This window comes from Excalfactoria chinensis, chromosome Z (genome assembly GCF_039878825.1).
Source record: "Excalfactoria chinensis isolate bCotChi1 chromosome Z, bCotChi1.hap2, whole genome shotgun sequence".
In the NCBI taxonomy this organism is placed as follows: Eukaryota; Metazoa; Chordata; class Aves; order Galliformes; family Phasianidae; genus Excalfactoria; species Excalfactoria chinensis.
This window is the reverse complement of record NC_092857.1, coordinates 30,684,158-30,701,389: the sequence shown is the minus strand read 5'-3', so window position 1 is coordinate 30,701,389 and position 17,232 is coordinate 30,684,158. Positions and strand designations below refer to the sequence as shown.

Sequence of the window (17,232 nt, the reverse complement as noted above, 5' to 3'; positions counted from 1 at the left end):
TGAAGATTGATTTAAAGCCTCTGAAGATAGTAGCTTTCATTTATTCCATCTTGTCCAAAAGTATTTCTTAGTATCCTGGGGTTTTAAAACTGCTCATTTATCCTCAAGTAGCAGTCCTTTGCTTGCTCTGTAAGCTGTTCTAATTTTTGAAAGGAGACTTTGTTACCATCTCACTGCAATGAAATACAGATAGAGAAGAACTCTTAGGATTAAAGCTGAAGCCTGTAACAATAAAAGCCTGTTGTTTCTAGAAGGTGTTGGTAGTAGCTATTTTAAATCATCTGCAGGGCCTACCCACATTGAGTTCAAGAGCAGGTAGCTAGGGAACTTGGAAGGTTAACTGGGTAAGTGTGGGGGAACCATGACCGTGGGTAATATGAGTGTCTGGGATCTGACTATATTGCATATAATGGTTGTGTGTATTAATAAATACATGCACACACATTTCAAAAATATTTTAATATATACTTCATAATATACATTGGATTTTGCTTTATATAATAAAACAGCTCTGTGAGTCATATCACCATTTTGTACTGTAGTGGCTTTTTTTTTTTAAGTACAGTGAAGTGTTTGTTTTAGTTGATGTAAGCTCTGAAGAAAAATAATACTCTAGATAGTGTGGTTTCAACGCTTTGAGTTCCTGGCAGTTAGCAGACCCTGAGCCTATTATACAGCTAATCTGCAGTAACGGGTTTAATCTAGCAAAGAAACAAATGCCACATTTAAGAAGGTAAAAATTGTTTTACTGAAGAATAATCTTTTAATGAAAGTTAAATGAAAGTTCTTAAAGAATATTAAAAAAATAGAGGAAGAGATGATATCTGAAAGAAATAAACAGCCTAATGATGTATCTTCCTTGTTTTTACTAAAGTATCCTGTCTCCAAAACCATCCCTGGATACTAGGCTCCTTGATTTAAACAAGCACATTGAAGAAATGGGGGAGGATCCAGGGAGGGGTAGGGAGGGGTAGTGGCTCAGTGTAGCCTTTTATGCAGGACTAATTACATGTGTACTGCCCTTTCTGTGACACAGATGCAAATTTTTGTATCTTGGGATGAGTTAACCATTTCTAAGGATGTCTTTATCTCCTTTGTTAAGTGAAAGCAAAGCCACAGGAATATGTCCTTAATTAGCTAAATTAAGCAAATATGCCAGTGAACTATAAATAACAATATAATTACATGCAAATGTTTAATGTAACCTCTTTTGGACATTTTCTGGGCCTTGCTGCAGCCTTTGAGGGTAGACAAGTATCAGCCAGGGGAAGACTGCCCTTGTCTACACTATATTCTTAACTCTTTTGTTTTATTGCTTTCTTCTGTTTTTACACAAACTAATTTCAAACAGCATTTAATTTTGTTTTTTAAATTAAATTTTTGTTAAAATGCACAAAACTTTTATTTTTGCCCTAGGTCTAAAGATAGTATGTACCATGCCCTTGGGTACAGCACTATTTTAGTTATGCAAGCTGCTATGACCTTTGAACAACAGGATATACAAATGGGAATTTCTACAATGAAAGAAGCTTTGCAAACCTGTCAAAGGTAAGTCCAAGCAATTTGTATTTATGAAGTACTTAATCCAGTGAGTGTTCTTTGTCAGATACACCAGCTGTCTTAGTGATTCTACAGCAGGATGCTGTTGGTATGATAGGGATCTAAATTTGGAAAGGTGGAATAAGTCACACTGTCCAATTACTTTGAGTAAGGTTACGCCTACTAATATTGTCATATTTGGGTATTCGTAACCTCTGAGGTTAGTTGAAGAGCTGATTGTACTGCATACATACAATGGAAGCTGACATTCTGAGCTATTTCTGATTTTTATTCTCCATGGGGATCAACAACTTAAAGCTCCCTATTTTAAATTTTGCCTTTCATGATGAAAGTGTTCTTTTTAAGAGCTGTTTTTCAAAACTAGGCCAGATGTTCTAATAGAACCAGGCTTGTGCTTATGTTTCTTCAAACAAAGTCAACTACCTGAAAGGAAATTAATTGTAGTAAGGTGGGAGAGTTGGCCTTTTCTCCCACGTGTCTAGTGATAGGATGAGAGGTAATGGCTTTAAGTTGCACCAAGGGAGATTTGGGATGGATATTAGGAAAGATTTCTTCTTTGTGGTGAGGCATTGGAATGGGCTGCTCAGGGAGGTGGTGGAGTCACTGTCCCTGGTGGCTTTCAAGGAACCTGTAGGCATGGCGCTGATTGATGTGGTTTAATGAGCATGGTGTCGTTGGGTTCATGATTGGACTGGATCTTACAGGTCTTTTCCAACTGTGGTGATTGTATGATTCTTAGTAAGCTCTCGGTATCTTCAGTGATTGATTTCCTGGCTTGGAAAATGCATTCAGTTTCTGAATTGTTACTTTAGCTTCTTCATAAGGCTGTTTCTGAATTGTTACTTTAGCTTCTTCATAAGGCTGTTTGTAAATATCAATCAATTCATTTTAGAAATGTGATACTAAGATAAATCAGTATTGTATAATATGGATAAGTGAGATCTGTGAGAAACTAAAATGTCTGCTCTTCTGGGGGTCCTGTGTGAAATTCCATGCCTGGCATAAAAGGTCATAAAATACTTAGGTATTAATGTTGAAAATATAACTTCGCTTGATTTTCATTGTAGCTCCATGTGCAAGTTTGAGAACAAATAGAAGAAAGATAATCATTAAAATGTGAAGTTGAATTAAAGTGGCTTACCCAAAATAAAAAAAGACTTCTGCTGCAGTTCTGTCAGTTACATTACTTTGCTGCCAGTGTGACTTTTTTTCTCAGAAATCTCTTTTTAAAAGCTTGAGGTCCAGTGAGAAACTTTTTATCATGTGGTTCTAATTAATTCCCTTGCAGTGTTTCTGCATGTGAGCTGAATTAGGCAGGAACTTTATAGATGGAAGCGGGGAATGCTGTTGTATACTTAACACAGATTAAATGTGTACTTGGAAGATAAATTAAGGTAGGATAGGCCTCTGGGCCTATCAATTGCCATGATTAAATCTTTCAAAATAACGTAGCTATTGTTAAATTATGACTTTCCTAAGAATGTCTACAATTTGTGGTTGGAATTGATTAAGAATAATAAATAATTAAGTTCAAGTTATTTTCAGAATGTCACTTATGCTGTTTGGGTTTCTTTTCTTCTATGTATGACTGATTCAGATTCAGGAAAAGAAGCACAGTGGTAGAGTCCTTGTCCAATCTAGTTTCTAAACAGTCAGTGGATCAACTGAGTGAAGGTAAGTGGTTTATAATACAGTTAAATTAGCAAAATTCTAAGAGCTTGGGAGCACTCTTATCAGTGTGCACTAATACGCTATACTCTGTATTTTGAGTAGTATCTTACAGTAAAAAAAAAAATTATTGCATGTACCATCTTCAGTATTGCAGAGTCCTTTGGAAGCATTATTATTTTATACAGATCAATTACCTATTTGTCCTTTTTAATGCATAGTTTCTCAAAATTGTATATTCCAACTCATTTATTGGGCTCTAAGCATGCATCAAATAAGGAGTTTGTTTGATAACCAGATATAGTTTCTTTTTTTTCCCCCTCAAGATAGCTGCCAAAAGCTTAGGAATCACTGATGCTGTGGAATAAGTCCTTATCGTTAGTTGTATTTGAATCTGAATATATTAACAAGTTTTGTGCTTGTCTGTTTTGCCTTAAGGTGTTTTGGGAAATGATATCAGTACATTGTTCATGGCTCTGAAAATGCTGATCTACTATTTCTGATTCAGGCAGAATCAAGTATGCATTTTTTTCTAACCTGACACAAAAGAACCCTCCTTATACCGAACACATCAAATTCACCATGTGTGCACTGTACATACAGCAGCCTTATGCATGTGTCTGGTCTTGCAGCATGCAGTTATTCTCGCAGCAGGGTAACTTGTGTCATGTGTGTTAAGTCAAATGTACTTTAGTGGTGCATGAGGATAAAGTCTGCCTGGGGCTTTTAGACTGCTTAGCATGACTTAATGAAAACTTGTCCATAACGTCTTACTGGACTTAGGAAACAGCTGAGCCACTGTGTTAATGTTCATCTGTGGGAAGTTTTCTCAGATTTAAAAGAACTAGCTGTGCTAGGCTTGTATTTAAAGATAGTATCAATGGAAAGTACAGGTGATCATCAACCAGAGTAGTAAGAAGCTTTTGCCCTAGGCAGAAGGCAGCCCTGGCAATATCAAGGTTTTTGTCTGAGGAGAGGTAAAACAGAATACTGTTTTTAGCTAGCTTCTCGATTACTAGTTCTGATGGGATCTGCATGTTACAGCTGCTGTTCAGCAGCTATCAAAACAGCAGTGGTAGAATACAACCTTTTTTCTTGGCAGCATTTTATTTGTTCCATTGACCTCAACAGGAGAATATTGGTTGACAGCCTTGCTGACAGTAGATAACTTTTCTTTCTTATGTAGAGGAAATGCATGCTGAAATCTGCTATGCGGAATGCTTACTGCAGAAAGCAGCTCTCACCTTTGTACAGGTAAAATCATTCTCATTCTGTCTCTGTGTAACAGTTTAATGGAAAATGTGAAGATATTAGTGCTTGTAGAACATTGTCTCCAGAATAGATAAGTTACTAAATAAAAAACAAACTTCCTCCAAGTAAACTGATGTTACTTTATGACTTTAGTAATTGGACGTATAGCAAATGCTATGCTATCAAGCAATACTTTTGCTTTATGGTGTTTTTTTGTTTTGTTTTGTTTCTGAGGATAACTAATTAGGCTATTGATACCCAGGTACAAATGGCTGAAGGTGTCATGCAGATAGTAGATATAAATTACTGGCGTCACATCTAAAACTGTCCACAGTTTTTGAAGAACAAGTCTTCTTTTATTTTTTTCATTTTGGGGTGTGTGTGTGTGTGTATGTGCAAAAAGGGTGGAGTGTTTCCCACCTAAAAATACTTAAACTGGTGTGCCATTGTCTTTAATTTGCTGTGACTTTCCATGGCCTTTTGAAATGGTGTCAGGGACAGCATAGTAATGAATAAGTAATAAATTGGTCCTGCCTTAGCCTTGTTGAGTTTCTTTTCACAGGAGGGTCTACTGTTATTGCTGTTTTAAACTTCTTGTTGCTTCTGTTTTAAAGACTTAATGTTGGTGTTCTTAAATATGAATTTTTTGTCTCCTTGTACTCCGATAGCTTATGTGGATGTTTAACAAGTGTTTAATGAATGTATTTTAGATCAGAGAATCACAGAATGGTTGAGGGGGAATGGGACCCCTGGAGACCATCTAGTCCAACATCCCTGCTCAGGCAGGTTTCCCTAGAGCAACACGTTACCAATGATTGTGTCCCAGTGGCTTCTGAATATCTTCAGTGAAGGATATTCCAGAGCCTCTCTAACAACCTGTTCCAGTGCTCAGTCATCCCCACAGTAAATAATTTTTTCACGACATTCAGTTGGAACTTCCTGTGTTTCAGTTTGTGCCTCTTGCCTCTCATCTTCATCTGTGCTTTCTCCTCCTCCAAGGAGAGCTTGTCTTCTCATCTTCATCCCTACTATTAGGTACTTACATGCATTGATCAGGTTCCTCCAGAGTGTTCTCTTCTCCAGGCTAACCAGTAAACAGGCCCAGCTTTCTCAGCATTCCCTCACTCCGGTCCCTTAATCAGTTTCATAGCCCTTTACTGGACTCACTCAAAGAGCTCCCTGTCTCTTTTGTACTGGGGAGCCCAGCACTGGTTGCAATATTACAGTTGTGTCCTCACCAAGACTGAACAGAGGGAAGATTACCAACTTCAGTCTGCTGACAGTGTTCTTCCTAACACAACCCAGAATGGCATTGGCTATCTTGACCACAAAGGCACATTTGTAGCTCATGGTTAACTTGTCCACCAGGACCCTCAGGTTCTTCTCTGCAGATCTATTTTCTAGCAGGTCAGCCCACACTCTGTACTGGTGCATGGGGTTATTCCTTCCTAGGAGCAAGACCCTGATGACCTTTGTTAAATTTCAGGAAGTTCCTCTCTGTACATCTCAGCCTGCCATCCTTCTGAATGGCAGCAAAGCTCTCTGGGGTATGAGGCACTTGTATCATCAGCAGTCTTTCTGAGAAGGTGCTCCAGCTTCTCACATCCTTCATCCAAGTCTCAGGACCCAATATTGACCTGTGGGGGACACCTCTAGCTGCAGGCCTCAGACTAGAATCTGAGCCACTGATCACAGTCACTTCAGAGAGGTATTTGAGAGTGCCAGTTTTCCAAGAAGAGTGGTGACCCACCCCTTCAGACATAAATTAGGAGGAAGAAGTGAAACGTGAATGTATACGATCAATTTGACCCAAATGGTTAATTTAGCTCAGCTTTATAAATCACTTGATACAATACTTATATCAGAAGTGTCAGGAAATATTAGGAGTGGGTTGGCAGTTTGGGTTTCCTGTAACTGCCTTTATCCTTTCTTAGTGAAAGGGAAAGAAACCTCCTTTCTCTCTTTCTCTTCCATTTCTTTGTTTTCTGATTTTGCTGTTAAGCATGAAGAGAATTTTTAAGTGCCTATTGAAGATCAGCTTTGGGGCTGAATGAAGTGAAATATCCTTAGGGGAAGTGTGACCCTTCTGCAAAGAAGCATTTTGCTGTCCCTTGTTTCACTTGCTTTGTTTTTTGCTGTAATACACTGATGTGTTGATCGCTGCAGTACTCCATATTTTTCATCCCTGACTGACCTCAATTCATCTGAGGATGGTGGTGACAATGAGGATGTAGCCAGGTAGAAAGAGCAAGTAAAAATCTTAATCTCTTGTACTAAAATATCCACATTGAAGCATTCAGTTATACAAGCAGAACAGCTGATTTTCAGAATGGTCATCCTTCTGTGGAAGACAGTGCTTCCTTTAGTTCCTGATTTTGACGTCTTTTCATGTGTGTTTGTTTGGGTATTAATTGTCAACATCATATGTGCTGTCCTGGAGTATTGAATCAGGATTTCCAAAATGCTTGCAGACATTTCCCTTCTATGTTAATTCTAAGAGAAAAATTAAAAATCTGACTCACTGAATCCCTATTCAGGGAATTATTTTTGATCGCTAGTAGATTGTGGCTTTGATTTTCTAGAGATAATGAACACGTATGCTAGGTAGTATATGTAGTAACCGTTGATTAGCAGTCATAATTCATCTGCTTAGGGACTTTTTGGTTTATCTTCTACAGGGTTGTGTGTGTCAGAATCATCATTCCAGAATTTTTAAAAGATTCCTACAGCACCACCTGGTGGAGAGCTTTCTTTTTCTTTTATGTGTGTTAGAAATTCTGTTACAAACAGCTGCCCACTTTGCCTTCTTTTGAGTTTTGAAACTCATCACATGCAACTGAAAAACGTTTCCATGGAAACTTAATGCATGTGCTAACTTTGCAATCATCTTTGTATGTATGCTATTAACTGAAATACATTTTTAATGTTTCCAGTGACTGTAAAGTGCCGAATAAAATAAAATGTTGCTGGAAGTTTGTGCATGTTATTTGTAATAGCTAAGTATGTGTTTTTGTACAATTAATATTTTGTATTCCAGGATGAAAATATGATCAACTTTATCAAAGGTGGCCTCAAAATTAGGACAAGTTACCAAATATACAAGTAAGCCATTGGAAAATACTAAGATTCAGTGTTGGTGTAAGCAGGCAAATTAATGCCTCCAAATTTGAGGGGGGGGAAAAAATGTTGTTTTGTAGCAATGATAATACTTTCTAAGTCATGTTTCTCATCTCTCTTCTTTTTTTGTGCATCAAAAGAGAATGTCATCAGGTTCTACAGATGACTCAGGGGAACAAAAGCAAAAATGAAACTTACCACCAGTTTGAAGGAGGAGTAAAACTTGGAATTGGAGCATTCAATTTGGTATGACTTTTTCAAGCTACATCAGTTCATTTCAGTAATTTAGTAGGATTTTTCACATATACAGTACTGTTATCCTGTTTATAAAATTTTATTAAAACATGCTTATATGCGTTTTTATACAACATGAAACATTTCATGGCTTTTTGCATTATGTCTTCTAGGATATTTCTACTACTTTATTTTAAATTTTGTTTAATCTATTTTACTAACTTACATATATAATTCTTAAGATGGGAAGCAGCTGTAGTTAGCTATGTATTATTAGCATGACTTTTAAAGATGATGCTAGGTTGGTTGCAAGGTACCTGGAATGAATGCTTTTATTATGTCTCTCCCATTCTTGTGCTTCATTCTTTCGACATACTGTAAATTGTCACTACGAATTACTGTAGACTGTTCACAAATTCAGAAGAACACTCTGTAGCTTACTGGATTTGTATGAGAGACGACTGGGTTCATCCAATGATGTTTTTATTTGCAATTACTACATTACCTTTTCACATCTTTCACAACAACAGTGAGAGTTGATTTCTGCTGGAATTTTAATTTCTGTATCATTCCAGACTGGAGCTGGCCAGTTCTGAGTATGGTCAGAAGAACTCAGGTCTCTCTGCACCTGTCAGTCTTTAAAACCCAAGCAACTGGTATATGTATCTTTCACAAGTGCTCTGATCTCTCCTTATGCTTCATGAAGTCTTCTCAGCAAGAAGCTTAACAGCAAAAGTCTGTTCTGGGCAGAATATAGTAGAGTGAATGGAGCTTACAAAAACTGACCTTCAAATAGACCTTCCTGTAATATATTTTGAAAAGGTTGTTTTGATCTTTACAAGTTCTCTCTTGTGTAGAATGTGGAGATCGCAGTGAAGGGGGAATTAGAGAGTGCACGTAATATATAGTGCTTTACCCTTTGGTGGTAGAATTAGCTAATACTTGTAGAAAAGGTAGGCTTGCTAGTCTTCTGATTCTGTACTTCCAAAGTAGGAAAAAGTAGAATTTTTGGATACCATTGTGTCATTTCACTGGGATTAAAGGAAGATAACAGTTGTTGATAAGTACTGTCAAAATAGATAATACTTGCATCTCGTTCCACATGGCTCTAAATTTTCAAACAATTCTGATCAGCTGAAGACAGGAAAGTCATTATCTGAAAAAGAGCAGATGGACTTTGTCTTGCTGTTTCCATGCTGGATGATCATCAAGTGCTTGAGTTTTCCTAAAGCTGCAAACTGATTGCATGTTGTTACCATCATGCATGTCTGTTTTTGAGTTTGTGTGTACTTTACTTTTTCAGTGATATGTAATAGCATTTAATATAGTAGTTAGCATTTTAGTTGTAGTTTATAGTAGTTTCACAGTTTGTGTGAAGTTTTTATGTGTCTTATTTTTGTTTCAAATGTATTGCAGATGCTGTCGCTTTTACCAGCAAGGATCCTCCGATTTTTAGAATTTATTGGATTTTCTGGCAATAGGGTATGGGATTTGTATTTGCTTTTCCTAATTATACTTTTCTCAGGCAAAGACTTGGTGTATTTAATGCCATGCATTTCACACAGGATGTATAGCCATATACATTATTGGTTAGTACTTCAGTGTTCTTAAAAGCTAAGTAGAAAAAAGGTTATGCAGGCGTGAAACAGATATGGCAGTATCTGAATCTTTGAATCTTGAACAATCAAGAAAATGATAGGCTTGCTTTGAGATGGTTTTCAAGTTATGGTTTCATTTTTGTTTCCTCATACAGTAAGAAATTACTGTTTGTCATATCAGTGAGTCATAGTTGTACATATTTTTCTTCACTTTCTTCTACTTCTGGGAGAACTAAATTCTGAGTGTCTTGCTGTGCACTCCCAGTACATCTGTTCCTCATGGCTGAGATACCTGTTGGTAACTATAACCTGTTATTGTTCTGTATTATATTTTGGAACACTTTAGTAGCACCTTCGCCACCTACAAGAAATGAGACAAACAAACAAACAAAAACAATTTAAAAACTCCGCAGAATTATATAGAATTATATTTCACGTTATTCATGAGCCAGAGTCACCATATGATTTTATTCCTCTTAGCTTGTCCGCAAGTATATTTTATTTTATATAAAATTAGGTTTCAACAGAGAGCCATTCATTCTGTTTCTTCCTGTACAAATTGTAGTTTGTATTGAAGCTTTTCCACAATGCACATTAGCGCCCTGAATGAAAAGGTGTAAAAGTTGTAAGGAAAGCTGAACAATTGCTTTGCAATAAAACTTTTGTTTATTTGTTTGTTTGTTTGTTTGTTTTCCTCCCAAAACTGTTTAAATGAGCTGAAAAGGCATTGCCCTTAAGCAGGGAAGGCTTGAGCTCATCTTAACAACCACCAGAACAATCAAGCTGTCTTGTAATGGGCATACACTGAAATGGATAGAATGAAGTTTCACATGTAAAAGCCAAGTAAACCTCCCTGCTTTTTTTCATTACATTACATTTCATTTTTTTCATTACAAATTAAATTGTAGCTTCTGGAAAATGTCTAGAAGTTGACATTACCGCAGAGCTGTTATTTTGATCAGAAACTCTGGTCAGTGGCTGACTTGACAGGAGAAAACTGAGAATAACCAGTGATTTCTGAGAAGGAAGACTTCAGTAGGAAGTTATATTGAATCTGAGATAATGAAGTGCTAAATTATGAAATATTTATATTTAAGGTGGGATTTGGGTAATCTTATAAATGATTGAAAGTAACTGTGTATACTGATAGTTAATTCTGCCTGTGTTTGTGATGTTTCTTAGGAGCTGGGCCTATATCAACTATGGGAAGGAGCATCTGGCAGCAGTTTGAGAGCCATTCTGTGTACTTTCACCCTGTTGGTTTATCATACTTATGTCTCCTTAATCCTTGGTGAGACCCACTGTGTAGCTCTTCATTTGTACTACACATTATGACAGATATTCTGCTTTTTGAACTGAGTTTAGAATCTGAGGCTGTTAGTTTTGTAAGAAGAGATTTCTGTAGTTCATTACATTCTGAAACTGGTGTCTCTGACAAAACTATGCTCCAAGAAGTAGTTGGGCAGATGCCATTATTATATTGACATCATGTTCCATATGAATGACCATCCTTCAATTGTAACAGCAAAATTCTGTAGAACACTTTTAACTTCTGACAAGTCCTTTTCCATATATTAACATAAAGTACAGTGAAAGCTGTCTCAGGAATGAGGCCTGTATTTTCTTGGAAGTTCAGACAGACAGAGAATTTTTCTTTTGCCACGTGGACCTATAAGTTACCTTTAGTTGTACACGCATCATTGACAGACTTATGTTCTTTACTGTCAGCCCTTATCCTTGAGACTAATCAGGAAATTAATATGAACTTTATTTCTTTCGGTGTCACCTGTGCTTTGTTCCTGAGTTTAAAAATAGGAAAGAAGGCAGCTAGAGATTGTTTTCTTTACATGTTAAAACAATCAAAGAGACTTGAAAATATAAAAGGAATTTATAATGGAGTGGTTTTAAGGATAATATATTTTATCCTCTGCCCACAGACATTTTCTATATTAAAAGCCATTAGTTTTTACTGGACAAGAAGAGATTTTTATAGAAACATAATCTGATAAAATAATATTTCTGCCTTTGAATAAAAGTGTTAATTATTTAATCTATACATGTCTTAATATGTTTTGGAAATCCAGTTTTTCATCTGCTAAGCTCCTTTTTCATATTTTTTATGGGTAATCTGAAGTTGATTTGTTATGTTTTCTAGGTACAGGGGACACCAACCTTCAGGAAGCAGACAGTCTCCTTGAACCTTACCTCCAAAAATTTCCAAACGTGTGTATTCTCAACGAATTTTGTAACAGCCATGTATTTCTCTAAGCTTAAAGTAGTAACTAAGTATTTTTCCTCTCTCCTTTCAAGGGTTCCATTATACTATTTTATGCTGCCAGAATAGATATCCTGAAAGGAAATTTTGAGAAGGTAAATCAGTTTTTGTTTTTTAAGGTTTTTGTTTGCTAAGTGTCCAACTGTGTTTTGTGGAAAATAAAAAACATATGATTCATCTTAGTAACTATACTGGAAATGATAATTGTGTTGTTTTCCCTGTTCACGTCTACCGTTTGATTCCAACGAGAGTTGATTCCAGATCTTACTGTAAGATGAATTGAGGGGCAAGATTATTTTTTTAGTTGATTGCTGCAAAAGAATTTTCTCTGTAATTAGACACGTCTCTATCATGGAACTGTAACTGAACAAGTTTTCATTATTCCTACTTAACCTAAATTCCAGGCTCAGTTAACATTCCAAGACTGCATAGCAGCCCAGCAAGAATGGAAGCAGATTCATCACCTCTGTTACTGGGAACTGATGTGGTGCTACACCTTCCAGCAGAACTGGCTCCAGGCATATCGGTATGCAGACCTGCTGAGCAAAGAGAGCAGGTGGTCTAAGGTAAATGGTCAGGTGGACATTAATATGATATTCCAGTAGCCACTTATAGTTACATTTGCATTTTGCTGTGCAAAATAAGCTTAGTTTTTCCTTTCTTCTTAAATCTGTGAGTGAAGGGACAGTGCAGCCAAACTGTAGGTGTGACTGTGTGGTTAAGTACAAAGTTTTCTTTCATTATCTGAAGCACTGGTACCATTATTAACAATGTGTCAATCTCAGTAAAAACAGAAGTGCTCATCACAGTTGAGAGAAAGAAGCAGGAAAGGAAAACTGTCGATTTGCAATTCTAATTGAATTCCAGTATTTGCTAGTAAAACTTGGCTGAAGAAACTGTGTTTTCATTGGTTACAAAAAGATAAAGGCACAGCTAGTCAGCAGATGCTTTGTGACGTGAAATAAAAAGCCTTCCAGAGATGGAGTCTTTCGAGCAAAGCAACCTCATCCTTGTAAAAACTATTCTCAGAGTAGAAACCAAGCACAGTGTGCAAATAATTTTGGATACATCTTTTGTTTGTTCTTTTTTAGGTTATTCTTTCAGAGTAGGTGGAAAAGAGAATTCATCCTGTTTATGATGAAAGAGGAAAACAGTAATAGCATATTCAATGTGAAGTGCAAATGTCTTAAATAGAATTATGGATGTTTCCTTTTTTTCTCTGCAAAGTCCAAACTTCCCTTGAGGTAGTGATCAGATCAGATAATACTCATTTAGAATAGTTACGTCTGTCATTAAATTCTTTTCTTCATCAGTTATTTGCACTGTGAATTGTCTCACTTTAATATTGACTTATTAAGAATATTAATAAATGCGTTGAAAATAAAATTAAACTACAGAATAAATGCATGGGTAGACATAAATAGTTCTACCCACCTAAGAATTACTGGGAACACTTCACTGCAAGTAGGGTGAGACATTGCAGTTCGTAGTGTATTCACTGAACGCAGCATGTCAGTGTGGTAATATGTTGATTTTTGTTTATGAAATAGGCAATATATGTATTCCAAAAAGCAGCGATTTTATGTATGCTTCCAGAGGATGAATTGAAAAATACCGGTGAGGACATTGTATCTTTGTTCAGGTAAACATTTATGAAATAATTAGATGTGCAGTCATCACATTCCAATCCAATTCCACACTCTCAAACTAACTTCAGCTTGAATATCTTTGTTTTGTGTTACTTACTCCCTATGGTTTACCATTAACTTTTCAACTATTCTCATCCTGTTTTAGCATCACACTGTTTAAAATGCTTTTATTAACAACATACATCTTGCATCAGCATACTATGCGGGGGGAAACAATCTTAAGATGTCATCTTATTATGTGAAACGAAAGGAAATAAAGACTACTTAAACTGACTTTTCTGTTTTATCTCCTTTTAGACAAGTAGATGGTCTAAAACAGAGAATTGCAGGAAAGTCTATTCCAACTGAGAAGTTTGCAGTAAGGAAAGCTCGGCGCTACACAAGTTCCCAACCTGTGAAGCTGATATTACCTGCCTTGGTATTTATACTTGTTTTCATTTTGTCCTTTTTAAATGAAGGAATTGAGAAAAATGGTGGGGGAGAGGGGGGGAAAGGAGTATAATTTCATTCATAATTTCTCACATTAATTTTATCAGGTAATATATATCTGATAGTTGCATTTAATTTTTATTTATTTATTTATTTATTCCAAATAATTATTGGCATTCATGCAAATGGAGTGGTTTGGGGATTATTGTAAAATGTACTAAGAACACTCCAAAACCAAGACAGATTTTCTACAGGGCAGGGCTGGATGTGGCTATGAGCAGCTTGGTCTAATGGTTGGGAACCCTGCTCACAGTAGGGGAATTTAAACCAAATGATCTTTAAGGTTCTATTCAACCCAGGCCATTCTATATTGAACATGACTTGTTGCTGCATGGAGCTGCAAGTCACTTTTCTTCTACATTTGTTTCTGTATTTTCATGTTCTCTAAATGTTTCATAACATCTTTCCAAGGGATTCTCTTTAGTTAATATCTGTGCAATTCCATGAGATTGTCTTGTTTATTTTTTGTCAGGAAATGATGTATGTCTGGAATGGCTTTGCAATTGTGGGCAAAAGAGCAGACCTCACAGAAAATTTATTGGTAACAATTGAAAAAGAAGAAACTGCTCTAAAAAATGAAACTAGTAAGTAGTTGATTAATATGGAATTAACATGCTAGTAAGAAATGTTGACGTTTTTCTTTGCTTCCATTTTGCTGGAGAGTACTGTGAGGTAAGTTCTCTGTTATGCAGTATGCTTTTAAGTCCAAGTCTTGAAATTTTGAAGCTGCTTGAATGTTTAGTAGTGGTTTGTGATGTGTCCATCATCAGGTTTAATTAATGCTGGGTTAGAATTTAGAAAAGCCAAGAATTTGAGGCTATTACTTACAGGACTTAACACAGTCTTCCTAAGACTTAAATGTCTGAAAAGTACTGTTACTGAACCAGACTATACCACACTTGAGCTGTATATAGAACAAAGCATAAATGTATGATGTATAAAAGAAATGATGAAGTATTGTGCTTGAGTGTATTTTATTATTATTATTTTTTAAACTTACATTGAAATAAAACATCTGGAATTATTTGCTGTTCCTTAATTCAGGCTTTATCAGATTGCTGCCATTTCCTGTCACGTAAGCTTGTCATTAGACTTCTCCTTTCACTTCTTCTAAGATGCATAAATGTTAGTTTTTTTCCATAATGGTAATTCACTGAAACAGTTTGTTTTGTAGTCAGATTGTAATCATACCTACTACCAACGTAACAAGTTAGTTTTCCCATGTCGTTAAAACATATAATTACATAATGTGTCAGTAATTCTGTGTGAAGAGTTTAGGAATTGCTGAATGGAGTGTATATTTAACCTGTGTACATCAGTAAAACTAATGTTCTCCAGTTGGACAGTATTGAAACCCTTTCAGTTTGTTACTAGCAGATAAAAATATCTGCTTAAAAATTGTCCAGAATAACTTTCCCTAAAGTGTAGTATTCCTGTAAGGCCAAAACCCTTGGAAATTGAATTTCAAACTCCACCACTAGGAATGTTCTCCTGAGCTCTGTTCTGTAGGCACGATATAGTATGAGGTGTTTGTACAAGGTTAAGGAATGGAAACATTGGAATATCCTTGCTTGTAAAGAAAACAATAGAAATAGGTGCATACCAGAACGAGGGACTGATATTAACAGTTTCATTATATTCCAAAGATACACAGGAAAAGAGAGACATTCTTACATACAAATTAAATACAAAATAATGTGGAGCATACTACACTTGTCTCAAGCCTAAATATTTCATCTTCAAATAAGCAAATATGACAAATGGACTGCCATGGAAGGAGAGGTGCTCTTTTTTTTCCTGTTTTGTTGCTTCAATGAAATAAAGATGTAGCAAAAAGTAATAGTGTTATGGCTTTAGACTGCATTACAAAATGCTTATTTGCCACTTGGAAATCTGTTGTTAACAGCAGCTAAAATAAATAAATTATTGGTACTTTCAAATAATAGTTTTCTGTAAAAACAGTATGTTCTTCTAATAGAAGCATGTAGTTTACAAGTAGGATGTAATTCTGAAGCATATTTATTTTTATATTTCATCTATCTTTTGTAGTACATTGTAGTACAGTGCACTGAAGTACAGTTTTGTTCTGGAATTTCCATCTTAAAGCCCGATTAACTTTTAATGATGAAGAGTCAGACAACATAAAGACACTGATTACCAGAACTGCTGCTGCTGAGTTGAGACCCGAAGAAAGTGTTTAAGGCTATTAGCAGAGTGAGGCGTGGATACAGTATTATTTTAAGAGACAGCTGTCAGTAGTAGATAGCTTAAAAGGACTGCTGAGGTGCTGTTAAAAAAAAAAAAAAAAAAAAAAAAAAAAGTAGGTTAATTATACACAGAGGTCATTTAGGGATTGAGCCTTCTCAGGGAGAGCTGATACTGCATTCACTTCATGTGAACGGGCACAGCAAGGAATCTGTCAGTGACTGAAAAATGGTTGTATAGAGCTGAAAATAGAGATGACAGATGGAATGGGATGGAACACTTCAGAAATTACATTTTTTTTCTCAAGATTCTTCTGCAGTTTTGTCATTTCTAAAATATGTATGTAGAAAATGAATTTTTAACAATATGAAAAGAACATTTTGTAGATATTTTTCATGTTTCGTAGTAATGTCATTGTTTCCTCTGATACAGAGAACTGCAGGAAGAAGGGTCTTCCACATTTATTGCCAAGGTTATCCATGTTGAATTGGCCTGTGCATTTACTGTTCTTGTTGCAGTATTTTGACTCACTATCTTTTCTTCCTGTCAGACATACCAGGGAGATAAAAGTTGAATAAAAAATGTGAAGAGTGGCAAGATTTTAATGATACTGATCTCAGTCCTGGTAGTTTTGAGGAATTAGACCTTTGGGAAATAACCACACAAATCTAATACTAGTAAAATGGGCTAAAGGAATGCAGCATTCTTTCTACCTGTCACTAAAAGCGCAATCTGTCCGTTGTTATCTATCGAGACTTTCTGAGTTTAAACACAGACGGAGATAAGCCAGAGTGTAGTGCAAAAGCACTCCCCCAAATCCTAGGATGCTCTTGTCTCACATATTTCAGAACTGCTTATGTAGGATTTTTTGGCAGACTATTAAAAAAAAAAAATTAACGTGACCTCAGAGAGCTGGTAATTAGTTGTAAACAACATGATGTGGAGGGAGGGTGTTTTGCTTCTTGAATTGTTAATGTATGTGCAGCCATCTGTCTGTCCATATGTGTTTTCTTTCTTTTCCTTCCCTACACCTAGCGAATGCTATAAGCCAAGGCAAAAAAAAAAAAAAAAAAAGAATCACACATATTATAATTCCGTGCCACTTTGTAGCAACTCATTTCATCTGGTATTTTTAGTCCTATTCAGCATAAAGGTTTCTTGAATTTTTCGAATGTTATACACTAAT

General features: G+C 36.0%; 1 protein-coding gene across 2 annotated transcripts in view; it reads left to right on the top strand.

Annotated features, from left to right (window-relative positions):
• The window catches only part of TTC39B (tetratricopeptide repeat domain 39B), a 74,456-nt gene that overhangs the window by 46,232 nt on the left and 10,992 nt on the right, over window positions 1-17,232 (top strand). For both annotated transcript variants that reach the window (XM_072360194.1, XM_072360195.1), the window contains 13 exons: window positions 1,417-1,548; window positions 3,158-3,234; window positions 4,415-4,482; window positions 7,517-7,581; window positions 7,737-7,842; window positions 9,247-9,312; window positions 10,611-10,719; window positions 11,584-11,651; window positions 11,739-11,798; window positions 12,108-12,269; window positions 13,254-13,345; window positions 13,650-13,770; window positions 14,314-14,425. In XM_072360194.1, coding sequence (XP_072216295.1) covers window positions 1,417-1,548; window positions 3,158-3,234; window positions 4,415-4,482; window positions 7,517-7,581; window positions 7,737-7,842; window positions 9,247-9,312; window positions 10,611-10,719; window positions 11,584-11,651; window positions 11,739-11,798; window positions 12,108-12,269; window positions 13,254-13,345; window positions 13,650-13,770; window positions 14,314-14,425 — 1,238 coding nt within the window. The remainder of the gene's footprint in view (window positions 1-1,416; window positions 1,549-3,157; window positions 3,235-4,414; window positions 4,483-7,516; window positions 7,582-7,736; window positions 7,843-9,246; window positions 9,313-10,610; window positions 10,720-11,583; window positions 11,652-11,738; window positions 11,799-12,107; window positions 12,270-13,253; window positions 13,346-13,649; window positions 13,771-14,313; window positions 14,426-17,232) is intronic.